The sequence below is a fragment of the Peromyscus leucopus genome, chromosome 2, assembly GCF_004664715.2.
Source record: "Peromyscus leucopus breed LL Stock chromosome 2, UCI_PerLeu_2.1, whole genome shotgun sequence".
In the NCBI taxonomy this organism is placed as follows: domain Eukaryota; kingdom Metazoa; phylum Chordata; class Mammalia; order Rodentia; family Cricetidae; genus Peromyscus; species Peromyscus leucopus.
Genome location: NC_051064.1, coordinates 69,100,143 through 69,127,950, shown reverse-complemented (window position 1 = coordinate 69,127,950; position 27,808 = coordinate 69,100,143). Strand labels below are relative to the sequence as shown.

General features: G+C 39.3%; 1 protein-coding gene across 2 annotated transcripts; it reads left to right on the top strand.

Annotated features, from left to right (window-relative positions):
* Positions 1-935: 935 nt before the first annotated feature.
* LOC114682142 (E3 ubiquitin-protein ligase Topors-like) lies at positions 936-27,808 on the top strand. Of its 2 annotated transcripts, XR_005090850.1 has the most exons (4): positions 936-1,034; positions 3,728-5,792; positions 11,685-11,918; positions 27,594-27,808. XR_005090850.1 is itself a non-coding variant. In XM_028855960.2 (2 exons), exon 2 carries the CDS (start codon positions 3,980-3,982, stop codon positions 6,056-6,058), a length of 2,079 nt encoding a protein of 692 aa, XP_028711793.1. In that variant the 5' UTR covers positions 936-1,034; positions 3,728-3,979; the 3' UTR covers positions 6,059-6,368. The 2 variants fall into 2 exon arrangements, 1 of the variants encoding a protein (XP_028711793.1); XM_028855960.2 differs by lacking the exons at positions 11,685-11,918; positions 27,594-27,808 and having other exon boundaries at positions 3,728-6,368.

Here is a 27,808-nt window from a genome sequence, read left to right as displayed (position 1 = left end):
TTCCCAGAGTTGTTGCAATCAATTTACCTACATTTTTGGTGCTGAAACCCAGGACACCAAACCCACAGAGTTGTAAAACTCACCTTTTGCAAAATGTGCAATTTACCTACACCAGCAAACACACACACACACACACACACACACACACACACACACACACACACACACACTTAAAAGATGATACAGTGTATTGCATGAAGTCATCTCTAAGTCTAAGTAACACCTAAAATGACTGTTCTATTAAATGGCTATTAGGTACCAAACACCTTCTCAGAGTAGTTTATCTGATCCTCACAAATGTTCTTTAATCTTAGTTGGTTTCATGCTAGGTCCGAATAACTGAATGAACTGAATAACTACAACTAAACTAAACTACTGAAGCACAAGAAAGTAGCAACAACAAAAATAATAGCCTTCCAATTATGTGGTCTGCTAACTATTATTTAGATGTGAATGAGTAAGAAATCCTGAAAAAAAATAGTATTTTTAAAAATCAGTTTGGTTCCAAAATGTTGGTTCACAGCCAAGTTGTAAGCAACCCACCATGTATACATATTAAGCTATGGACTCATATCTGTCATTTCACAGGAAAGTGACAAGTTTGTGATTAGATAATTTAAATCTAAATATTCACATATTAGTTGAGGAGGTTCATTCATTAAGAAAAATTGCATTCCACTTGATGTTTACTTCCTCTAAATCAGGTTTCTTGCTAGAGCACTACCTTTGGTCTGCTAGAAGATGAAAGAGCTTGGGTGTCCTCTAAGTCATGGGTCGGAATCCTATCTTACTCACTGCTGAATCTTAACATCAACTTGCTGATTCGAAAGGCAAGACACCAACCTTCAAAGTGCTTTCCCTTTAGCTCTAGCCTGAACTAGAACTTGCCCTGAGTTCTGAATTCTGTCTCTATGGCAGACAACACAGAGGTTATCACTATAAACAGATGAATCTAGCAGCTAAGGCTCAGTTGGATGGGGCCCCTTCATCTGCTGAGGAATACATCATCATTTGCTTTTCAAGATGAAGACTTGGTGAGTAAGCAGGGTAATGAAATGAGCCATGCCTAGAATATAAAAACCTATAAGAAATTCTCTCAATTTTCATCAAATACTGGACACATTTCTGAAATCCATTTTCACTCACCTCATTATGGTATGACAAATTGGCTTTATTTAGGTCTTTGAATACAGATTATTCAAAGGTGAAAGTCTGCCATGAGATTACATAAGGGATTCCTGCAGCAGTTAGACACAGAGAGATATGTCCACCTGTACTGGATGGATGGCCATGGTTGAAAGGAGGTTTTGTTGTCATCTTAAGTCTATATGGCCATTGTGATGTTCTACACACTAAGCAGTTCTACACACTGCTTCCTTATATGGATCTGTGCCTACTGGGTTTTCCTTACTATTCTGTCTTCCAATTCTGTTTTTTTTTTCCAGTCATTTTTCTTACAGACTATATTTCACACACACTCTTTTTGAGATGTTGTTTGTGGTTCAGTTTTTGGAGTTTTAGTTCTCCCAAATATCTTTCTCTTAAATTCTATAAAATTTTGATATGATCCCTGGAGGAGTCTATTTCCAGTGAACATATGATTCCAGAATGGTATTTGCTTTAAACAGTTCCTTGAATATATATTTATCTTTTTAGTGACTTAGGTAACAATTGAAAAGGTACTTTATGTTTCATGGACTGCAGCTTCACTTGATTTATTTTGATGTGGGTTTCTTTTATTAATTATAGTTGGACTTAATTATAATTCTGAGTCTAATTTACAAATTTTTGAAAGATGTTAGGCCTTATCTCTTTCATGAATGCTTTCCTTAACCTCATTGTTTCTATGAATCTTATACTTTCTCATTTTGTTTTCATTATCTACATCTTTCAGTTTATCTTTTCTGTCTCTCTGATCCACTCTGTGTAGTGGGTTCAGATCTCTACTGCACCATGGCAATAATTCTATTCAGTTGTGTTCATACTGTTTGTTTGATCCATTTACTTTTTAAATATTTATAACTTGTATTTCTCTTAATCTTATTTGGCTGTGTTTCAAATCCTTCTGGACACACACACACACACACACACACACACACACACACAAATATCCTCAAAACATTTTGATCTTTTTAACTCCATCTAGTTTATACATTTTTCTGATTTTCTTAGAAGACAATTTTTATTATCCATTTTTTTCCTGTAGTCTTATTCTTAAAACAGCCTATTGCTTGTGTGTTGCTGGAGGACTTATTGCTGTGGTGTTTGAGATGGTACTGGGTGTTGAAGCTATGGCCTCACACATTCTAATTTGTGTTCTATTAGTGAGCTATATTCCCAGCCCTTTTTGTAGTTTTAATTGTGGGACATGATCTTAGCTAAATTTCCCTGGATAGCCTTGAACTACTCTGTAGCCCAGACAGGCCTTAAACTTCTGATCCTTTTGCTCCAGCTTTCCATGTAACAAGGATTGCAGTAGTATTGCACTACCAAGCTTGTTACTGATTTTCAACTGTGAATTCATTTATGGGAATTTGTCATGAGACTTGAGTTTCTGTTATGTGCTCCTGAGAAAACTTGTTTGCCTTTGCCAATTAGAGTCACTGTAAAATTAAAAATAAATAGTCCTACTGCAACCTTTCAGAAATAGATTGCTTGAATTTAATCTGCAAATATATCAACTTATTTCTAGTTATAAGTTTTCTTGCTGACTCCTCTTGTGGTGATTTTTTAAAACTAATTTATTTTAACATATCAACATTTGGATATACAGACTGAGGAAGGTGATTTGGACTGTGGACGTTCAACCTCAAACACCATCTATTCTTTGACTCCTGTCAATTGTAGCTGTCAGTTCTGACTATCAGAACTGAAGCTCCAGAACACCAGATGTGGGCAATGACCAGTGTTCATGTCCTTCTCTGGATCCCAATATGCTTTTAATCACTTTACTTCTGAGAATTTTTTTGTATATCACCCACATAGATGTATATATTAGAGCTGTAGTTTGTTATTCATAGTGCAAATTTATTGATTCTAATTTCATCTAGTTAATAATACCACTAAGATCAAATAATTAGTCTCTAAGAACCCAAGCTGGCTTCCACAGAACTCAAGATTCTTCTCTCCCAACCTCCTTAGTTTTGGTATAGCAAGAATGAGCCATTATGCCTGATTGTCCTGGAGTTTACAAAGTATTCCATACTTCTATATTTAATTTAACAATATATTCAGCCATTTTCTTGTCTTGGTAGATGTACATCTCCTCACTTCACTTGAATATATACCTAATATTAAATACAATAAATAAAGCATTGTTCATTCAACACATCTCTCACTGATGTATATTTAAGTAATTTTTAGTTTTTTAATGCCATTAAAACTGTCAATGTGTGTTAGTTTCTTATATATCTAAATTAAAACCATATAGAATTGCCAGATCAAAGAACATGATACTTAATTTTTTAAAATAGTTTTTAAATTTTTTGAGATTATAACATAATTACATCATTTCCACTTACCTTTCCCCCCATGTAACATTTCCCTTGCTCTCTTCCATATTTGTGGCCTCTTTTTCTTTAATTGTTGATATATACAAATAAATACAACCTGCTTAGTCTGTATAATATTACTTGTTATATATATATGTTTTCAGAACTATTTATTTTATTTGAAATATATATATATGTTTTCAGAACTATTTATTTTATTTGAATTTTCTTTTCAGAGCTTAAAAAACTACTTTGAGAAAGAAAAATTCAATGTGCCTGTATCTTCATTGCCTTTATATGCAGTGGGTTTCCTATGTATGTTATCCATAATCTAAGAAACAGTGTGTCTCCAAACTGTACTCCTGCATTTATTCCACAGAGAGAGGAGAGGACCTTTAATAGATATTTTTCATGCCACATGAGAAACTGATTTGAAGCCATTTTCTTCATGAGCTACATAGATTCATAAGCTAGAATTTGTTTAACCAATGGCGATGGAGCTTTCATCGAACTGTGAGTGTCCTAACTGTTTGGAAGGTATTCACAGTGAGTCTAACCGGAATTCTTCCAGAAAGAAAGATGATGGTGCACCATACGCCAGATCAAGTAAGAAATCCACACTTTCTCCCATCATGAAACGCTTTCTTTCTCAGTGTTATTCCAACAGGCTGGAGAATGGTAACAAGGAAGACCCTGGATTTCTCCCTTCAGAGCGGGAAAGTTCCATGGGCTTTTCTCAAAGACAAAATCTCAGTGAGACATCAAAGAACACCAAACAGAAGACCAAACCATTGAGAGAACTGACTATCCAAGAACTACTGAGGAAGTTTGGAGACGGAGGGAAGTTCCAACCGTACTCCAAGTCCTTGGGCCACTTTAGAGACCACGGGGTTGTGAAGTTCAGAAGAGCACTGTATTATTCTGGAATCTGGGTAAAACGTGTTCAAAGCTCTAAATTGGAAAAGCACTTTTCAGCTAATTATTTCAAAAGAAATCCCAGTAGCCTCCACCGGCTGATTCCCTGGCTGAAACGGGAACTCACAGCTGTTTATGGAGACAATGGCTACACAGTTAAGAATGTTCTAGCTGCTATTCTCCATCACATGACAATATTTAACTTAAACAGTGAATCTTTCACTCAGCTACTGGAGCCTTATCTTCTACAACATACCCATCACTTTCTGCACGAGTTTATCAGTTTTGTTTATTCATCTTACAACTTGGAGACCTATGACCGGAGTGCCGTCTATCAGTGTCCCGTTTCAAAATGGATGAAAAACAAGAACGTTTTTTCAACTCCAGTCTTGTCTTTGCCTGAGGATTTCTCCCTCGTGGTAGCTCAACAAGGTACCAAGCGGTCTAAGAACACCCGGGTTCAGTGGAATAAGACTAGGCCGAGGCCTCACTCTAGCTTGAAACAGTTTCCAAATGGCAGTAATTCCTCACGAAATCCCAAAACCTCAACAACCCATCAGAAAACAGCAGACAAATTCCATGTTTGGACTGAAGACGAATGGGAATTAGATGATTTCAAGGATGTGGTTTGCACTACCAATTTGTTACTGGATTGGGATAATCTCAGGGAAAGCAGCCCAGGCACAGAGTGTTACAAAAACGATAATCAAGAGAAAAAGGCAGAAGGCAAAAAGCTGCTCCCTGGTCATGTCCAGGCTCCGCAGAGGAGCAGAGCAAGTTCCCACATCAGCGGAGCATCAGTGGATTCTAATCGAGTACCACCAAGAAAGTACAATTTAAGGGAAAGGAATGTTGTGCGTCCTGGCCAACAGGTACATTATCAGAAAAAAGAAAAAAAGAAACTTGAAGAATCTTCACCAAAGGGTTATCAAAGATTGCCTAGAGAAAGGACCTTGATAAACAGCAAATCCAGAGAAACGGATCATTCTAGTAATTGCATCTCTGGAAATTTCCTCTTTCCTACTAGAAATGATAAAATGCTGGGTTCTTCTAGAAAAAAGAAGAGAAAGTACAGCCAGTCTTCCCAGTATGTAGAAGTTGGTTCACAACAAAGGGCAAGAACCCAAAGTCGATCCAGTTCCAGGACACCCAGATCCGAATCCTGGTGTGTTGGATCCAGAAAGCGATCCATAAGCAGAGATCGGGATAATCTCTCTACGAGGGGAAATCACAGAAGGAAATGTCTCACCCAAAATATACGCCGTGGGCCATCAAGAGGAAGTGTGCACGGCTGTGAATCTGCCTACAGGATGGCATCCTTGACCCCAGGGTACCATGGCAAGGTTTGTTTAACCTCTGGGCGGAGACACAGCTGCGCCTCTGCAGGTAACTGTGATTCTCAAGTTGGAAGAGAGTGTGACAGTCTCACAGGCCTGCAGACTGAGAAATATCAGTTCCCAAGTAAGCAGCAGAAGAAAGGAAAGAACCCAGTCATTAGAGCAAGGAGGATCAGAACACTTGGGCCCCAAAAACCCCATTGCCAGTGTGTGGGTACACAAACCACGGCACAGTTCTGTGTTGAGTTGGGGCATCTCAGTGATCAAAGATCAATGAATGGTCATTTTGAATGTGTGACTTCCTGTAGAAAGTAGGTTAAAAAAAAAAAAAAAGGAATTCAAGACTTCAGAAGCATCTAGCCAAGAATGAATCCAAAATAGATAGCATCAGAAGCATAGAGATATAAATTGTTTTGAAAGGCAAATTAGTCTACTTAGACAGCACCAAGGCTCATTGAAAGTGTGGATATAATCTGAAATACATGAAAATATTTATCATAGTACTTTGTAACTAAAACAAAATATCTGATGGTTAATTTCAAAGCTCTTATTGGAGACAAATATATATTATTAGATTATTAATGTATGTAAATAGTACTTCTGCCTACTCTTTGTAAATGAGTAGAATTCCTAGATATATTTTACTTGGACCCTGCATAATAACTTAGTGGGTAGACACACTTGACCCACATGGTAGAAAGGAAAAAAACAGTTCCTATTAGCTTACCTCTGACCTCCACAAGTATGTCATGGCTTGAACATGCACCCTCAACACACACACACACACACACACACACACACACACACACACACACACACACAGAGAGAGAGAGAGAGAGAGAGAGAGAGAGAGAGAGAGAGAGAGAGAGAGAGAATATTTTCCTTCTATTTTAGTTTGGGTTTAACAATGAAGATGGCTGCCCAGATTTCCCAACACTACAAAGACTGTATTAATAGTAGGAATGTAAGTTACTTAAGAAAGTTATGCATATTAAGTATACTGTTAAATGTGTGTGCATACCTGTGTGTCTTTCTCTCTGTGTTATATTTCAGAACTAGTAGAATTTTGTGTGCCTAGAAAATATGACAGAACCACTGTTTTTTAATAACATTTTTTAATTTACTTTACATACTGACCACAGTTTCCCCTCCCTTCTCCTCCCCAACCCCAGCCTCCTGTATACCCTGCCTCCCCATCCACTCCTCCTCCATCTCCATTCAGAAAGGGGCAGGCCTCCCATGGGCTTGAACAAAGCTTGGCAGGACCTTGAACAACGGTCTTTCTTTAAGGGCAGGGCATGAACAAAGTTGAGGCAGGACCAAGCTCTTTCCCTTGCATCAAGGCTAGTCTAGGTAATCCAGGATCAGGGACAGGTTTCCAAAAGCCAGCAAAGGACAGGTCTTGATCTCATTGCTAGAAGTCTTACAGTCACACACGTGTGGAAGGCCTATGTCAGTCCCATGCAAGCTCCCTAACTGTTAGGACCACTGTCTTAAGATATATCTTAAGATATATATCTAGAGTTACTCTGTAGTCACTGGTATTTCAAATCCATTTAAATTAACCAGTTAAATAAGCATTGCTAGGATTTTTACAACCTTCTCCACACATCCTAATGTAGGTATTTTAAGTTCTGTTTTTAAGTAATTCTGATTTCTCACTCACAGATGCCAGGTCCAGTGATGTTGAATACACCTTAGACAAGCTATTCAAAGTAATTTGCCCTTGGCTGTGGGATTGAGGAGTCCAGTGGTGATTAAACTCTTGTATGTCCCAAGAGTATTCAAACTATTTTGAAATAAGAGTCTTTTTTCCTCCTTGTGGCAGATGGTAATAGAGCTAAAGCGTGGACACTACCAGGAGCTATGTTTATGGGTTTGTGAAGAATGCAGGTTTAAGATGAAGGGAAGGAAAGTCAACAGAGAGAAAAGCAAGATCAGCCAGAGAGGGTATTGGAAGCAGGACCTGGGTCTTCTGAACTTGGTTCATCTTCCTGGCTTTCAACTGCTTTTTAATTTTAAATTTTACTGAGTTTTGTTTAGTCAGTGCATTGTGTCTCTGCATCCTTATAAAAGCAGGACTTGGGTTGAGATGCACAGGTACATGAGGGGACACTCAGGGAACAGGGGCCTTAAAGGGACGCTTTTGAAGGTCTCTTGTGCAGTCTCGGAAAACATTTAGGAATTTGTCAGGTGAAATTTTTGGCAAGAGCTACCAAGAAAAAGAGGTGACTTTAAGTAAAGGAAGCAAATGAAAATGTCTAGAATTTTCCATGTAGTATCTTTGAAGATCCTGAGAGACATAATGAGAGGGAAGGCTGATGTCAAGCTGTAAACAGAATCAAATCAGATTTCTGACTCATGTGTAGTTACTTTGCTCGTAGAGATAGCACAGGACTCCAAATTCAAATTTATTGGTTTTGGAACACATTTTGCAGAAATCTTAGAAAATGTACACAACATATATTTTTATTTTAATGCATATTCACTTATGATTAATATCATAATTTTATGAATGTTTTTCTGAAATTTACACTTTCATCAAGGTAGGTGAGCAGCCATTGCTAAAGATCCAATAGCATATGTAAGGTCCTGAAATTGGGAACAGGAAATCAGTTGCAGTGTCACTGTTTAATTGTAGTTCACTGAAATGTCTGTGTGGTTAAAAGTATGCTCATGACCCAGCAGTGTGTTTTTCTAACTTGGACAAGCCAGTAGCTAATGGTCTTCAGGTAGATGAGTGAATGATCTCTAGGGGATAAGGCTTCTTGATGATTTTGAGGGAGTGTATTTGTGAGCATGTGCAGGTACACACACACACACACACACACACACACACACACACACACACACCATAAGGGATATGGAGATGCAATCAACAAAACTCATCAAGGTTAAACAAAAAACAAAACTTGAAAGACAGGAAGATGGATCACATGAAAAAAAAAGACCAGGTCCTGCCTCCGAGACTCTGTCCTCACGACTTGCCTTGCTTTTCTCTCTGTTAACTTTTCTTTTTTTTTTACCTTGCACTCAAATTCTTCACAAATTCAAGTGTCTATGGGGCTTGCCTAATCCACATCTTATTGATGAGGAAAAGGATCAAGTGTTGCCCTTGCAGTGGAACTTGAATCCCCAATGGCCCCAACTCCAGGGTCAACAATCTTAAATTATAGTTGATACGACTTACTTTTTGTGGTATCATTTTTCACTTACCTATTTTTCTCACCTTGTGAGAAAATGTGGCAAATACATTCATAAACACTGTCATTTTACTTGAGTACACATGATGAGGTTACTTTAATTATGCTTATGTTTTCAATGAGGGGAAAGGGTTTCAGAGAGATCATATCATTAAAAAAAATAGCAGAGCTGAGACCTAACTGCAGGTCTAACTGCACATGCTTTGTGTTTTTTATAGCTTGTTATGGTTGACTGAATTTCTCAGATCTCACCCAGACATAGTTAGGACCCTTAACATCTGGTCTTCTCCACTCCTGAGAACACATTTTCATTCATAATCCAGAATGCTAGCATAACCATGGAAGTGAAGGTTCTAAGGGGTCACTTCTGTTTATTTGTAAGAATAAAAACCAATTCCTCACTCCCAAATTCACTCTCTATTGTCCTTTTGATGCTAATGGGTTCATCTGTGCCAGCTGGGAGAAAGGAGGTGACTGATTTTCAATACACATGCTTCAGTTCACACAGCATCTTCGATGACATGTGGGTCAGCTGAAACCTCTTAGGTTCAAAGTGAGTTTTTTCTCTCTGCCCTTGACTCTTGGTGCAGTTGCTTCTTGAGGCATGGGTCACCTTTCTAATGAAAAGCAGGTAAGGGGAAATGACTTGTTGAAGATACTGAAGTCATTGGAAGGTGTTAATACAGAAAACAAAAAGCATCAAATGTTTTCGTCTCTCAGTGCACATATTTGATATGTATAGGAAGGGCTACCACTTGACCTTGCCATAACAAGCAAAGTATACTTTCAACGGGTTTCATTGACCCTGGGATCCCTTTTTCCAGATCAAGCACATTGCTACTGACATTCTGATAGATAATTTTATTCATGCAATTTTTCTGCCTAAAGTTTCCCATCAGTACCCTATTTCATATATATACTGTATAATTATCTATCTATCTATCTATCTATCTATCTATCTATCTATCTATCTATCTATCTATCTATATCTATCTATTGCAAGAAGATATTTCAGAAGAATACCCACAGACACAAATGACATCTACATGTACTGTTTTGTTTTGTTTTTTTTTACCAATAGAATATACTATAACTGTTCCATTTTAGGCAAACACCTCTCTCTCACAGCACTTAGTCCATGTAGGAATTGTTTGGTAAATGTGTTTATGGAGTTACTGCGATCTTATTGAACTGTATGATCTCTGATAAGTAAGTTGTCCAATCTACTTTTCACCTCAGTTAAATGAAACTGATCCAATCACAATGTGTAGAGAATCTAGGTTTTGCATTTTAATTATATTGTTCTTGACCTTTTACTTTATAGTAACGCACAAAAAATTGAGCTCCTAGAAATACTGTGTGTTTAAGAACTGAACATAAACTTCATGACATTACTAAGAAATACCAAGTGAAACTAGAGGACAATGTTTTGAAAGCCTGTCTGTCACATGCAGTTTTGTCTCATTCATATATACTTTTTAAAAGGTGACTTACAAAGTATTGTAATTACAGGTAGTTTCAATAATTTTAATAATATTAGAGTTACTCAGTGGGCTGAAAAGGTTTTTTCCATTAAGCTTCATAACAAGATGCATATTTATACATTAAATACTACACAAACCACACTTTGAACTGACGTAAAAGAATGAGGTACTTAAATACAGATTCTGCATGTTAGAACAATCAGGAAACAGATGTGGCCTGACTAGATACAGATGCAATTATCTGTCATCTTTTTCCTGAGCCCTTTAATGCTTTTTTAGCTTCTACTGTGGCAGACTCTTTTCACCCATGCTGGGACAGCTTTGAGTAGTCCATGTTGCTAAAATTCCTTCCCAGAAGAATATGGAAGTAGCTTCTGTCCCCTGTTCTATGGTTCCAACAACAAATCAATGTACAATATTTACCAAAGTCCACTCTGGGTTTAACTGAGCTTACTTACAAAGCATAAGTGAGGGATTACTTACAAGAGTATAGGTTCCTCCCTCTCAAAAAAGGACACACTGGGCCGGGCAGTGGTGGCGCACGCCTTTAATCCCAGCACTCGGGAGGCAGAGCCAGGAGGATTTCTGTGAGTTCGAGGCCAGCCTGGGCTACCAAGTGAGCTCCAGGAAAGGCACAAAGCTACACAGAGAAACCCTGTCTCGGAAAAAAAAAAAAAAAAAAGGACACACTGGGAAGTTTTTATTCAGCAAGGATGATGGCTTTTCTATAATCATGTAGATGGAGTCTCTCTCCCCTAGTCTCCCCTGGCTTATAAAGCTTACAGCTTTTCACCAAGGCTGCCTGCAATTAGGGCAGAATTGTATACGTAGGTGGCACACAGTGTCTGCATACTCTACTGAGGGTCCTATGACCCTGTCAGCCCATTTTTCTATGAATCAATGTCAGAAGTCCAGAAGACCAGCTGGGATGGTCTTTTGCAAGTGAACACAGCTGAACTCCCAAAGATAGAGGCTGGTCTGCTGGAGCATAGTCACGTACAACATCCCATTATGGAAAGTCATTATTATTTTTATGCTGAATGTGTATCTTCAGAAGCTCCTTGCTCCAATCTTATTTAGAAAGTGTATACTTTCTAGAATACATCTTTTCTTTGAATGATTACTTGACATTTTTCTAACTGTCCAGCTATTAGAAGTGAAAAATTACTCAAACTTTTACTGCAATACCAAAATATCTATGTGACCATTTTTGCCTACTCCTCTAAGCTTGCTTTCTCTTTTCTTTACCTCAAGAATGAACATCTTTAAGACAAGGACCAGCTAGACATATGATTTCTTTGTGAATGCTGAGTGGGTAAATGATGAACACAAGACAAAACCTCAGAGGGGAACTGAGTAGGATCAGTAGCTCTAAGAACCACAATGAAGAAACTGTGATTTAAATTGGGCCTGTGTTATGAAGGCCAACGTTATCTATTCCAACCTCTGCTCTGTATGAGAGCCTGAGACCCAGTCACCTGTGTGCAGGTAAGAGGAACCCAAAAAGAAATGTCAAGGAAGCCCTTGGACAATCCCTATGCATCGCCATGAAAGCCTGTAAACTTTCACATGAGATAGGCTACTTAGTGTCATCCCAGGCCTCACCCAGATCAGGACCTTTGTTTTAATAATCTTCTAATTTCCTATGCATGTTATTTTTTAAAGTACTTCTGGGAGTGTGTATGTGTAGACATGACATGTGTGTGTGTGTGTGTGTGTGTGTGTGTGTGTGTGTTGTATGTGAACCTGTGTCTGTGTGTGTACATGTGCATCATGTATGCATATGCTCGTGGAGGCCAGATGTTGATATTGGGTGTCTTCCTTAGTTACTACCCATCCTGTTTTGGAGACAAGGTGTCTCGTTGAACCTGGAGCTCAGCAGTTCTGCTGGATTGGCTGCCCAGCAAACCACAGGAGTCTCCCTGTCTTCATCCTTCTAGTATCACGTGCCTACCTTTTCATGACTCTGTTTCTCATGCTTGCAAGGCAAGTATCTCACTAGCTGAGCTATCTCCCGGCAATTGAATCTAGGGCTTCGTGTATTCTTTAGCACTGAACTATATCAACTATATCCCCAACCCTAAAAAAGGTTGAAATTCAAGTCTTCTATAGTGTGACGTGACAGCCAACTGATTAAAATTAATCAAGATTATAGGTTAAAATTTGCATTTAACAGTAATAATTTGAAAACTTCATTATTCCTTATAGTAACTTTAATGAGTTTCTTTTTAGGAAAAATAATATATGGTTTTCACATTATCTGGAAGAAAAAAATTAGATAGACCATGCTATATGTGGAGCATGCATGAATGCCTATATTAATACATAAATTATATTGTGTTTTGAGAAATTCATTGCGATTTTAAAAGGCACCTCAGCAATGTGGTGGTTTGAATAAGAATGGCCCCATAGGCTCATATATTTGAATGCTTAGTACCAGGGAGTGGCACTATTTGAGAAGAATTAGGAAATGTGGCCATGATGTAACCACATGATATAGGTGTAACCTTTTTGGAGGAAGTGTGTTACTGGGAGTGGGCTTTGACGTCTCAAAGCCCATGCCAGGCCCAGTCTCTCTCGGCTTGCAGATCAGCATGTAGTTCTCAGCCACTGCTTCATTGCCACGCTCTCTGCCATGATGGTAATGGACTGACCCTCTGAAACTGAAAGCAACCCCCCAATTAAATGCTCTCTTTTGTAAGAGTTGCCATTTTCATGGTTTCTTGTAGTGATATTTTATTTGTATGTTAATAAATAAAGTTTTCCTGGAGATCAAAGGGAATAGCAAGCCATTTTAAGGTAAATACAAAAGTCAGGCAGTGGCAGCACATGCCTTTAATCCAATCACAGGGCAGGCAGAGTTTCTGTGTGTTCAAGGACACACTAGGGAACAGCCAATCATGTGGTGACATATGCCTTTAATCCCAGTGCCAACCATAGAGACCTGGAGGTCTGTACAGACCGGCAGTGACAAGGAAGTGAGGTAGCTGGGCTAAGAGCCAATGAGAGGGCAGAACAGCAAGGCAATAAAAGCCTGGGTAGACAGGAAGTATCTCTCTTGGGAAGCTATGGCAGCATGGTGAGTTAAGGCTGGCTGGCAGCTCTCACTATTTCCCTGGTCTCTAAGGCTTTCACCCCTATATTTGGCTCTGTGTTTCTTATTTAATAAGACCATTTAGAAATCCATCTACAGTGTCTCTTCACAGCAATAGAACAGGGACTAAGACAAGCAATCAGAGAAGCATAAAGGTTAAAAGTGTGATGTCAAGGCCAGGCAGCCAAGATTTAATGGCTAACTTGATGCTTAACAATGTAACCTTAGTCAAGTTATTTAAAATGTCCATTTCTTAATTTCAATTATCAGCAGTGTTAACAATACTATTCTAAAGGGTATTTATGAGGCATTGATCTATGTAAAATGCTTGAGAACTCCTGATAGGCAGATTGAGAAAGGTGCCAGAGGGAGACAGCAGGGAAGGGAGGGGAGGAGGGAGGAAGGAGAGGAGGGAGGGAGGAGGGAGGGGAAGAGGCAGGGAGGGGAGGAGGGAGGAAGGAGAGCATAGAGGGGAGGGTGGGTGGAGGGAAGAAAGGAAGAAAATGACAATATGAATCGCTAAACATTGGTCTAGAAACAAAAACTAGGCCACTACAAAATTGAACTGTTTTGTTCAGAGTTTTCCAGAGAAACAGAAATGAAAGACTATATAAAGATACAGAAGGGGAATTATCGTGCCAATTGATTCGCTAGATGGCAGAGGCTGAGAACTCCTATGTTATTACACCTGCCAGTTAGAGACTTATAAAGCCCTGGGTGTGGTTCTGCACAAGTTCAAAGGCCTGAGAATGAGAAGAGATGATGGCCTGAGGTCGGTGGTCCTGGTGTAAGTCCTAGAGTCCAAAGGGTAGAGAACTAGCCACTCCCATGTCTAAGGGCAAGAGACGCTTAATTTTTCCACTCAAAGAGAGTACAGAATTCACCCTGACAGATTAAATGATGCTGGCCCACTTTTCTACCGACGTAATACTAACACCTCTTTCTGAAGCATCCTCACAGATACATTCAGAATTTTACCAGCTATCTGGACTTCTCTTAGCTCAGTCAAGTTGATACAAAAACTTTCCATCACAAAAAGGCCAAGAAGAAAGGAAAGAAGATAGACACCTGTGGTGTGATTATTGTGATTTGGGCCTTAGAGCATGAACAACTAAAATAGAAGACATTCAGAGGGGTCAGACCTCCTTATAGGAAACTGAGACCAAGGAAAGAACTATCAATTACTGAGTAACAACAGTGTATCCACAGCCTTTAAATGAATTAGTCTCTGATGAGGCTATAACACTAGCTGCATATGTCGAAACTGGGATGTATAAATGCTGCATGCACTGAGATCTTAAAAATTAAAGAGGGTGCAGATCTTAATTGGTACACTGGAATAATAATGGGTTCATACAGTCCTGCACCTCACATCTGCCCAAAAGAAATGTGGTTTTTTTTCTTTTTTCTTTTTTCGGTTTTTAGAGACAGGGTTTCTCTGTGTAGCTTTGCGCCTTTCCTGGAACTCGCTTTGGAGACCAGGCTGGCCTCGAACTCACAGAGATCCGCCTGCCTCTGTCTCCCAAGTGCTGGGATTAAAGGCATGCGCCACCACCGCCCAGCCAAGAAATGTGTTTTTAATCAGTCGTTGGAAAATGAATTAATTCTTTCTAACATAATCTAAAAATTCAGTGGCTTTACTTATTTTTTATTTGCTTGTGAGTGAGTGTGTGGTGTGTGTGTGTGTGTGTGTGTGTGTGTGTGTGTGTGTGTGTGACAGAGTACATGTGAAGGTCCAATAACAATTTGGAAAGGTCGGTTCCACATGGGTTCTAGGGATCAAGCTCAGGTCCTCAGGCTTCACAGAACTTTTGCCTACTGAGCCTTCTGCCCCTCCCCCCACCCCCTCTAGCCTCCTGTTAAGAGGAAGGTCAACACTGAGCTTATTGATTGTGTCGCCAAATGCTTTTCCAGACATTGTTCTTGTACTATCTGTTATAGTTTTGCCAGGAATCCTGTGTGTGTGTGTGGTGGTGGTGGTGGTGGGGTATTGGTATCATGATCCCTCTTTTACAGATAAAGAACCAAGTGATAACAACAGCAGAGCTGAGGCCTGACCCTAAATAACTAGAGCAATGCCAATGGTCTTTACCAACACACTCCTCTGTTTCCCATGGAAAACAATAACAAAACATTGGAACATCAGCAGTAAAGTCAGGCTTTTGAGGTCCTGTTGTGCATTACAACACATGCTTCTATATTTAATTATCAATGTACTTCGAGGCTGTGAGACCTTAGAAAACTGGAACAGAAAATAGATTATATGAGCAGGGGAAATAAAGGATCCTTGAACATGTTACAACTGAGTTGGAATTCGCAAAACATTTTTGATCAGATATCAGCCAGCTTTTCTTATCAAGGGGCAGATGATAGTTTGAACATTTGGGTATGTGCTTTCTGTTATAACCAGTCATCCTTGCACTTACAGGGTGTGTACCATAAACCTTTGTTTGCAAATGCAATTACTGAGCCAGTTTCTCCCTAGTACACAGTTTCCACACTCCTCTTATAATCTTTACATGATCAAAATCACTTTAGTTTTCTGGTGATGAGGCAATGCAACGATAAAAGAAACTGTTATTTAGGATTCTAATTAAGGTCACATTGGAGGAACCTACAGAGTCGTTGAACTATATAGAAGGGCCACAAAAACTTAATGTACCAATGATCTGTTTTGGGAAAAGTAAACTGAAGTGATGTGGATTCTTTGTTCTATGCTACAAAACACATGAATCATCATAGACAGCAATAATACATGGGAGAGGACCTTAAATTTATGAAAATAAGTTAAAGGTTATTTCCTTAAAGATGTCTTCCAAAGTGAAGTGTCACATGGACACGACAGATCGTAACTCCCATTGTTCCCTTCACCATGCCTCATCCCATAACCAGGCAATTGGACTGTCTCTGTGATCAAAACATATGACCATCTCATCTTGAGAGATCTATTGCATCCACATGTGAGCCCAGTGATTTAATCCTGGTTAGTGCTGTCTGTAGGCTTGTCAGATGGGTTAGGAATTGGTTATGTATTTCAAAGCACTGCTCTTAAAGCTCCTGGGAATTAACATGTTAAATCCATAATCATGCTTTATTGCCTGTATAATCCTAGGTTAACAGAAAACGAAGTTGATTCATTTTTCACATGTTCACCAAAGTGAAGTCATATTTTTCCCTTAACTAGTAATTAACCTTTATGGCTTTATTAACTGCTTTATTAAATTTAAATGAAATGTTTATTAGGAAGAGTTCATGGTAAGTATAAACTATGGTGACAGTGTGACCCTGGTAATGTCCTGTTTTTTGGAACTTCTCTATTAAAATGGTTTGTATTACACAGAGTTCATTTTTTATCTTAAGGTACCAGTGCTTGTAATGAATGTGGGATATAATAATAAAAAGAGGAACAGCTTTGGAGGCAGGAAGACTTGTATTCAAATTTGTATCTAATTACTTACTGGTTTATTGGCTATGTGACCTTGGGCAAGCTACCCCATATCTCCGAGCCTCAATTTCTCTATATGTAATTTATGGACAATAATGAGTGTATTCAGTCTGTTGGTGATAAAGGAGGAGAAGGAATTGAATTCGAAGGTATCAGAGGTAGTTAATTCATAAGAGGTAAGTTTATACTAGTCTATTTTCAGTTGAAATAGGGAGACTTTCCTATTCCACTCACTTGAAAGAGAGAACTGGAGACCATAGGAAAAATACTTTTTCCAACCCCCCTCCCCCACCCTAGCCAGATAGACTTTGAGAGAACCTGTGGCATGGATTGATGTACTTCACTAAGAACTGTTAGTAGTGTCACTAGCCTAAATAGTTACTCTGTATATCATCTTACACAAATGTGCAGATTGGGACAGAGATGATGCTATGAAAACACAGCTTTGAAAGCAGAGCTTTACTGGTGGAAGTATTAAGTCAAATATTAAGTTAAAAGGAGGTTTATTCTGTGGGGTAACTTACAAGTAAAGAGATAGGTTACAGGGTCTGGGAAAGGTGTAGTGCAGTCCAGCGGTGTTCTCTGGAGAACTCTGCTCAGTCTACCTCCAGCATCCAGGATCCAGAACCAAAAGAGCTGGCACATCCGGATCTCATGTCTTAAAGGCTCCTCTCTCTGCCCTGCCCTGTAGGCATGACAGTTACTGGAAGCCTCAATGGGGGTAGCACTTCCAGGTCAAAGCTGGAACAGCTACCCACTACAGAGCTTCAAACACATGAGCTGGATACAGTAGCTTGCTAAGCAGAACATGGGTTGAACACCATTTCTGCTGGGCTTTTAGCAGAGAGCACTTGTTCAAACTATAGTACAGATCTACATGTGGTGCACTGAACCCGATAATCTTAAGGAGCATTTGGTAGTCTGTCTAAGCACAAAGTTCTAACCCTCTGTTGTAATAGGTGAGGGCTTATGAATTAATCACTAGTGCAATGCATGCAGAAGTTATGCTTAGAGTAGCTTGCAGACATCTCCCCAAGCAAGGCTACATTGTCCTCAATCTTCTCTATCCTTTTGTGTATCTGTGAAATGGTAACAATGAATTATATTCTTGGATAAAGAGATAAAAGCTATATTTTGAGGATAGCAAATATAGTCCATCAACCTTTGGAACAAAGCCACCAACATTAACCACAGGCTCCTTACTGCTAGGAAACATAACAGTGAAGATTAACTTCTATCATGCTGATGTGTGTTGGGTTTTGTTCTTGTTGATACTATGTTGGTCTAGTTTGTTTTCTAACTAATATGAGAACTTTGAGATTAAAGGTGAAGGAATATTATGATGGTAGATTCTGATTTCTAGTGTCACAAATAATATTACTTAGAGCCTCACATATATAGATAATGAAGGGCAGAGACAAACACTGGAGTGCTTTGTGCCACTGCCTGTGTCTAAGAAGGATGCATCAAAGAAGCAATGGAGATTAATACATGGTAGGAAATGGTAGATGTCAAAGAAACTGGGCTATGTAGTGACTGTGTCCCACTGGGTTAGCACACAGAGGGCATCCATCATTGTAGATGAAATTCTAAATGGTCTTAGTAAGTAAGAAATACAGAGCCAAACACAGAGTCAAAGCCTAAGAGATCAGAGCAAGAGCCACGACTCCCTTTGGCTTACCACTCGCTGCCGTCCTTCCCCTGAGAGAGAGACCTTCTCCTGTGTGACTGTCTTTTTAAAAGCTGTTCTGCCTTCTCATTGGCTCTAAACACAACCACATGATTTTCTCGTCACTGTCTGTCTATACAGACCTCCACATCTCTATGGTTGGTACTGGGATTAAAGGTTAGGGTCACCATGCTTGGCTGTGTCCTTGACCACACAGAGACTCTGCCTGCCATGTGATCAGATTAAGGGCATGTGCCACCACTGCCAGACTTCTGCTAAATGGCTTGCTCTTAGCTCTGATCCCCAGGCAACTTTATTAACATACAAATAAAATCACATTTTAGCACAAATAAAATATCACCATACATCACATAATCCCTGTAATTCTCAGTTGTAAAATGCATAGGTAGGGGATGGAGAAATGTCTCAGCATGCAAGGGCACTTGCTGCTCTAGCTTAAGACTTCAGACCCAAATTTGATTTCTAGTACCCAGGTGGCTCACAACCACCTGTAACTCCAGTTCCAAGGAATCCAACACCATCTTCTGGCCTCTGTAGGTACCCACACATCTATACATACACCTACACACAGAGACACATGTAAAAACTAAACACAGATACAGATATAGACATAGATAAAAAATAGATACAGATGATAGATATAAATGATATAATATAGATATAGTATATATGTGTGTAGATAGATAGATAGATAGATAGATAGATAGATAGATAGATAGATAGATAGATGATGTAGATCAGAAATAGAGACAGAAATGAGGGAAAAGCAATCAAATCCAGAGTGGCTGTTGTTCTGACCTCTCCTGCGCTGACAGGCTTAATAGCACCTTGAGTCCATCAGGACATTCAGTCAGAAAAAGAGAAATGACAGAAATATTTTTCTCCAACGTAATTGAAGAATTACAAAGAAAGTAAAATGAGGTAATAAACAGATTAAAAACATAGAAACGACGGGGAATTTCTAAATCTGGAACTGTAACAGCAGGATGGTACTAACAAACCCAGAACAGAGTCACTTCTGATGCTGACTTTGAGGCCATTGCTGCTATTTTTGCTGCTGCTTCTTCTGAGACCTGGAATCCTAGCAGGCAGAGTTACTTGAGAGCTACTCCTACCTCCCCTCCCCCGATGGGAACTAGGGAGCTCACTGGAGGAAGGGAGAGGGTAGGGAGAGGAGGAGAGAAGGGGTGGGCAGAGTCAGGAAGGAGGGAAGAGTGGGAAGAGGAAGGGGAACGGGAAAAAGATAGCGTGAGAAGAGAAAGCGCTATTACAAAACTAAGATGGAGTATTTACTCATCTCATGTTAATGTAGACTAAGGAATCGGAAGGCAGAGGTGACGTGGGGAAGTCACCCTGAGGGGTATGCTGTTCCCACAGCCTCTAGAATGATTACAGCAGGTGGCAATCCTCAGTATTATGAGGTCTAGAAGTTAAACCACTTGTGTCTCATTGGTGTGTTCTAGTAAGGTGTGTCCCCTTTCAACACAAAACTGAAAGTTCCAGATGCAAATGTTTTTAGGCAGTGAACAGCATCGCCAGGCACCTTTTGTGCTGCCTTGGCATCACATTTTGTAAGCTTTTCACAGCATAAAAAAATTTACTTCACAGCAATTATGAACAAATAAAACTCGGATTTAAAACTAAGAGGCAATAACTGTATGCTCATGGTTAAACTTAAATGCAAATTTTGGGCCTGCAAAGATCGCCACATGAGGATTATCCCTGTATAGTTCTAATAAATGAGAGATCCACAGGCTGAAAGTGAGTGCTAATGTTCCTGCTGAAATGCTGACACTTACTCTGTTCCTTGTTTATTTCTCAAGGAGCTACTCTGCCTCTGATCTTGAGGCTTGAGTCAAGCCAGTTTTATCTCTACTCCTAGGATAAAGCAATACCCCCAAGCCTTAGCTCACTCATCCATTAGACTAAGGAGTGCCGCGTATTGAGATTGCAAAGACCGTTTAACTACCTGTCAGAGCAGACCCACAAGGTCCAGTGACCCCATGTCTGTCTCCTCATTTAGATGACAGAGCTTCATTTGTCATTTCAAAATGATGCCTTTTACACCTTGCTGGTTTCATTGGGTCAATATTACTGACAAATGACTGTCTCCTTCAAGACCAATCAGCGATAATTCCTAATTACTTTTACTTTCCAAGGATTAATTTCAACTCCAAATGCACTTGCAAGCCAGGAGAAGTCACTCCAAAGAATATGTGAATATGTCTACTTTCTGGAGTATTCAGTCCTGTGCTCCCTAAAAAAAAAAAAAAAAAAAAAAAAAAAAAAAAAAAAAAAAAAAAAAAAAAAAGAAATACCAATTATATAAGATAATAGCTGCATGTCTGGAAGTAAGCCAGGCATCTCAACACATGTGAGCCCAGCTAATTCTCCTTTATGCTGAAGACAGACTTCATGCTGTTTTATAAATCAAGAGACAGAAACTTAGGTTTTATGGTTGTTCTTGGTTGTTAGACTGTTTGGCTCTGGAATCAACAGAGAGACAGGACTCTAGGCTTATCTGTGAGGTTCTTGCCTGAAAGGATTAAACAAGAGGGACGGACCATCTTCCAAAGTGGACAGCACCTGCTAGTGGAGGCCCAGATATAGAGAGGGCCTAGTGAAAAGCATGGCTGTTTTTGCTTGCCTGCCTTTGCTCCTTGCTGATGAGTGCATCTACTTAGCTGCTGCTGCTGCTGCCATCATCCTACATTGGTATCACAACCAGTTTCACTGGCCTTCCAATGTAGACTGAAAAACGGTGGCTCTTTTCAAGAGTTCTCCAAGTCTTCAGGCTCATGGACTTAACAGTTACTGGTGCCTCTCCAGCATATAGATAGCACATATTCTGTGAGGCAATCTACCAAATTCTCTTTGGGGTATATATTAACTATATTAACTCTGTTCCTTTAGAGAAACTTGATTAATACATCAGTGATTACATACGATGTACCAAGAATCACAGAAACTGAACAAATGGTAGAGCTGGGATTCTAACCAATCTCTGTCTGAAGCCAAAATCTGCACTGTTTACTGATCAGCATAGTCTCAACTGTGCCTTCTGTGGTTAACCGTCTCTCTCAGGAGATGGTAGGAAAACTCGTGGTCATCTTATGAATATCTGTTATCTGCACACACAAGTTTCAATGGACATACCAAGCAAATGCAGTTTCAGTAAATTTGTACCTGCCTTGCACCAATGTCTGCATTTGTGTTGGTCTCATGTCTCTCTGGACTCATTCTGGCTATGTGGAATGTGTGTGTGTGTGTGTGTGTGTGTGTGTGTTGTGTGTGTGTGTGTGTGTTTGTATGTGTGCCTGTGTGTGTGTTCACTCTAGACATTGGCTGTACAATGATTCTTTGGTGTTGTCACCTCTAACTCAGGAAATGAGTTAAGAAAGTCAAGCTCCAGGCCACGTAGCATTTCTGTGCACAGACTGATATTTCTGGTCTCTTCCTTTTCTTGCTCTACAAACCCAAGATTCTCAGGCCTCCTTCTTTTTGTCTGTTATGCTTCTATGACCTGTTATACATCAGTGATTACATACGATATACCAAGAATCACAGAAACTGAACAAATGGTAGAGCTGGGATTCTAACATCTGTCTGAAGCAAAATCTGCACTGTTTACTGATCAGCATAGTCTCAACTGTGCCTTCTGTGGTTAACCGTCTCTCTCAGGAGATGGTAGGAAAACTCGTTATGCCCTATGGAATAATGTTTGTATATACTACCACCTGCAAGCATAAACCATGAGACCTTGCATGTGTATGTTTTAAAGATTTTAACCATCATGAGAATCCAGTTTACATAAATGTTAAAGAAACAAACAGGTTTGCAAGGCTTGCTATTGTTATTGCTCCTAACTCCATAAAGATGAGGAACATTTACCTCAGCTTTCCAAATGAATTCACGATTCTCCGCCATCAGTGTAAGAAGTTCCAAACTTCTAATTAAGACTTTTTTTTAGTTCTGTATATGTTTGCCTGGTGGGCCAGTTTGATACCAGCCTCTGTGATTTTTCTTTGTTTGTCTTGCATTCTAGGTGGAGACCATGCCAATGAATGCTCCCTTACACTTATACCTCCTATGTACTTGCTATTGTTTATGAATAAACTCACATCAGATGAATGCAATCACCCACAACTTAGCTCCTACTTAACATTCCCTATGAAGCACCGTGAACTTCTCTCACGCATTGTACATTGTAAATGGTTCCTTCTATTGTGCTTACCTGCCAGCACATTGTGTTCTCTCTCTCTCCCTCCCCAATCCCTTCTTTTGGTGGTATTGAAATCCAGGGCCTTGCAAGTGTTAGTCACCATCCTGCCACTGAAGTTTATCCCCAGCCTCTGTATGGAGTCTTTCAAGCCCTGTCTCTTTGCATTCGAATCATATTCCTTGCCTGTGCTTCCTTCAGTGAGATGTTCTTAGTGGCATGGACCAGATTGTTTATGCCTGTGTTCCCTTGGCACTTCCTGTAAGTATCTGGATCTTAAAAAGAATCTAACATTTTGAAGAATGCCTAAATGAATAAGCACATAAATAAATGAATTAATAAGCTCCCGATGAAGGTGAGGCATTGTCATAACCATATGCTACACATCCCAAAGCCAGGAAGGTAAATAGCAATTGTAGACCCCTGTTTTTATATAATATCTCTATTCACATCACATTTTATGCCAGTTTTTTTGTAACCTAAGGATGTATAAGAATTGGTCTTTTCCATCAACAAGAGGCAGTATGTCAGTCTGGTGCGTGTCTTGTAGCTAAGCAGTATGCTTCACAAAGCAATTGCCTGTCAGCCTGTGACACATTATGGCAGGCATCACAGCAAGCAGCTCCCTTTGGCACGGAGGAGCATTAATGAAGGAGTGGGGGACATCTAGACAGATGCAGACAGCATGGCTGGGAGCTGAGATGGAGAGAGAGTATGAGCCTTTCATGCCTCAGACATAGCATCAGCCTGTCTTGCAGTAGAAGGAAGGTATCAGAGAAACCTGCATCCCAAACCTTTTCAGTTGTTTCTCTGGTAGGGTGGGACATTTTCTCTTTTTCCTTTACTCTGAAACAAGCATCCAATGTATTCCTAGAGATAATTTTTGGTAATAAAACCATCGAAAACAATTTCAACCTCACCTGTTCAGAAGGGAAAAACGGGTGACTAGGAGGGAAAAGATGATAAACATTCTCTGATCTATAGAGGGTAATTTTGTCTAGAGAGGACTCTCTCACTTTCTTCTTCCCTGTCACCAGATAATATGACAAGTCTGGAAAATAGTTGTCCCATTAATTGAGATTAATATTCATATCTACATCTGGTCTTCTGACAGATTGATATGGGTCTTGTCCTCAAAGAGAGTAAGCTTGATAAATAAGTGTTCAAGTTGATCAATGACCAACCCTTGACAAACATCTTTTAGGGAAGAAACCACAAAGAGACAGGCACTTAAGACCATCCTAGGGGCTCCTCATCAGACTCACAGTTAAGGTAAAGCATTCAGTGAGAGGCAGGATGTGAGCTGAGTTACAGAAAAAAAAAAATCAATAGTTGAGTAGGTTGAAAAAGCTAAAGAGGCTTTCAAGCCCAGTGAACGATTAACATAGGGAGCAGTGTAGTCTTTGGGATTACACTTTGACATGACTAGCATACTTACAAGTAGAGAATTGGGATGCTAATGAAAGAGTTTGTCTTGAAGATTGTAATGGACTTTGTGAGCAACACTCAGGTGCTGGACTTTAAAGGAAGCCTTCAGAGGAGCAGCTGAGGGTTCCATTCTAAGATTCCACTCAAGGTGTCCAGGAGGAACTGAGACGCCTGAGCACCAGGTCCCCAACCCCATATGGAACACACGGGGTTTCCTTGCTGCCTCTTGCAAACCCTTCCCCTCCAGTCACTCCACTTCACACTCCATCTTTTATAGTTTTGGTTGTGAGCCCAGCTTTAGCGGCTGAGCCATCTCTCCAGCCCCACACTCCATCTTTTAAAACTGCAGTGGGAGATGAGCTGTATTTACCCTGCAGACATTTTTGTGACTATCCAATCATATTACATGCAGGAAACATGAAAAGTGTCTAGCATAACATATGTCATGTATTTAATGCTCACCAAACTCGTGGATTGGTTTTTATCATATTTGGAATGCCAGACTGTCACTCCATGGGTGGAAGGTTTGTGGTGATGGAAATATCTTAGACGCTTACCATCTAATAATGTGGCCTTTAATCACATATAGTTACTTGAATTGGGGCTACAAGGACAGAATTGAATTGTTTATTCTGTTTTATTTGACCTAAAATTAGATGACCACACTTGGCAAGTGTCTAGTATATCTGACAACATAGTTGTATTTTCCAAAAATGTTTATATTTGGATATTTAATATTTATTATATATGTTCATTACATAATTGCATCACTTTATTCTAGAAATATAAACCTATAAGTTGATGATCTTCATCTTTCACTTACTACAAAACACCACAGCACTTAGTGTTATTCTCTATTTGCCCCTACATTGCCTTGGATAAAGGTTTAAAATATGAGAATAAGTTTGATATTAGCATGTTTGCATACATATCATAAAGTAGATTCATTATATAACCAGTCAAAAATAAGATTACATAACAGCACACACATGATAACTTATTCTGGAAAGATCACATATTTTAGAAAGATACCATTTATTTTGGAAAGATAAATTCAAAATTATTACACTATATCCCAGGAATGCAGGATGATATGTGATATTTATCTCCCCTCTGAATGTTTTTTTATTGTCATAATTGTTTTAAGGGCTCAGATATTAATTTTATGGTTTGAATGATTTTGCTTGAATTTCAAAAGTAAAACTACCTTAACTGAAAAGACTATGGAAAACAGAACTGGACATACAGAAACACAACTTCTACTTCTGTCTCCATTTAAGATATCTGAGTCTATCTTTTTAAGTAGAAGATTGAGCCCATTTTGATGTGAATCTTGGGAGAAAAGAATTGAAACGGACACTCTAACATCCTTCTACTCTTCTTACCAAGCGAGTGAGACAGGCTACCCTGCCTAACCTTGCTAACAACTGGATCTTTTGCCAAGGAGTTGAATGATTTTTCTGGGAGCAATATCTTCACTAAGCATTCTTAACAGAAGGTCTCCACTTAACCTACTGCTTGAAGAAACTGAACTAGGAATCTAGGATTTAAGAGCATGACTTCTACTAAACAACGTATGAATAGGATGCTTTGTTAACCAACAGCTTTCAATCTAGTGTTCAGTAAACCATTAATCCTTCAGAACTCCTGAACTCTGGGGCAGTGAACATGTGTCCTCTGCAAAAAGAAAGACCCAGGGCGCAGCCTCAGCACCTTAGACCTCTCCCAGCTTTTACCTGAGCCTCTGAAATGCCTGTGTCTGTAACATTGTTAGCAAGGTTTGATATTCTATAAAAATCTCTGATTTGTGGGTCTTACTTGACCATCTGAACCACACATCAACAGAAAGCTTATGCAGACCTGCTTGGTTGGTAGCTCAGCGTATGCACATATAGACAAAACAGTAACTTCTGCTTCACAAGCTCTTTTCTCTCATAACTTCCATGGTGAGGAAATATTTAAAATAACACCAATAACTGACTTTTGTTCTTTCTCTGTCTTCATGAAATGACTTGAGGTGCTTAAATGTGTGCAACACCTTACATTTTATGTAATAAATCGTTATGTGTTTCTCCTAACGCACCATGAGTTTCCCAAGGCCAAGGGAAGTATGCTTAATTCATCCATTTTCAGGAACAAGGCAAATACACGTTTGCTAATCTGTTTCATCCCTTAGCCTCTATTTCATCCCCTGATTCTATGTCACTCTCAGGTTAGTCCAACCCTTTTTTCAGATTCTCTAAGCTTTTCTGAGCAATTTTATTCAGTCAGTTCAGGAACTGAACTCAGTTCTATATTCTTTTCTAGAACTTTCCTCTCCCCAAGTGCCATCTAAAATACAGAAGCATAACACATGACGGTAAAAAGGAGAGGGAATAGTTAGTGGTCATTCCTTGTCCTTTACAGTCTGAAGTTTCTTCCGCAGCCATGTGCTCCGCCCCCTCCCCAAGCGCATGCGCCAGTACCACTGTTCATATTCACACCCTCAAGATATTTGTGAAACCTCTGCTTCTCACAGCTATTTCCAACTCAAGAAAAATATGCTCTCATACCTCAGAGGCAGAGCTCAGATGATTTCTGTGAAGAACAGAAATTACTTGGATATTTGTCAATTTCTATCCCACGCACATTCTCTGAAACTGCCCTCAGACCCATGCTCTTAAATAGCCATTTCAGCAGCCATCACACCATCTTCTGGAACCTCATGAGGCTTCTCCATGCCTTGGCCACTGTTTGAAAGATGGCATGTTACATGTGGAATTCTTTTCTAGCATTGCCAATTCCTGCTCAATCTTTAAAAAAAATTTTTTTTGAGAATTTCTTATATAATTTATTATGATCATATCCACCGCTATTTACCTCACCAGCTTCCCCAGGAAGATTTGGGCATGGTAGCAGAATATGGGATTTCACACACCAGGAACTACCTCAGTAGCTACTTTTATTGTTTCCAACCACAACTTCTTGTATTCTCTCTTCCTGGTTAAACTCTACCCCCAAGACAGAAGCTCAAGTCTTCATTATAAGCAGTACTGTACTAAGCCAGTTAATTATTTATTAATCAAAGCCAACCTTGAAAAATTCAACTCAAGAAAGAATATGATCTCATTTTAAAAGTAAGAAAACAGTAGATTAATAGAATTTATCTCTACATGTAATATAACAGAACCTATTATGCCTAATTAATATTAACTGTACAGTTAGTAGAGTTTTACCTTGAATAAAAAAAAAAAACCTCCAAAAATTTAACCAATAAATCTAAATGACTTTCTTTTTTATCTGCCTAGAATTATAATACTCCTTCTCTTGGCAAAAATGAAGGAAAGTGATGATGTAATAGAGGCCAGCCATGGGATCAGCAGAACCAACAGGTCCACAATATTTTTGGATCAACTAAAGTGGAACAACCCTTTTGTGTTTTTAATCCAGCTTGTGTTCTCAATAGCCCGAACATCTTGGACATCGGAAGAGTCAGAATAAACACAAACATGAACACTTGGCA

What these genes read in the sequence shown, in the direction of transcription:
- LOC114682142 (XM_028855960.2), top strand. Translation starts at nt 3,980, where the DNA reads ATGGCGATGGAGCTTTCATCGAACTGTGAGTGTCCTAACTGTTTGGAA.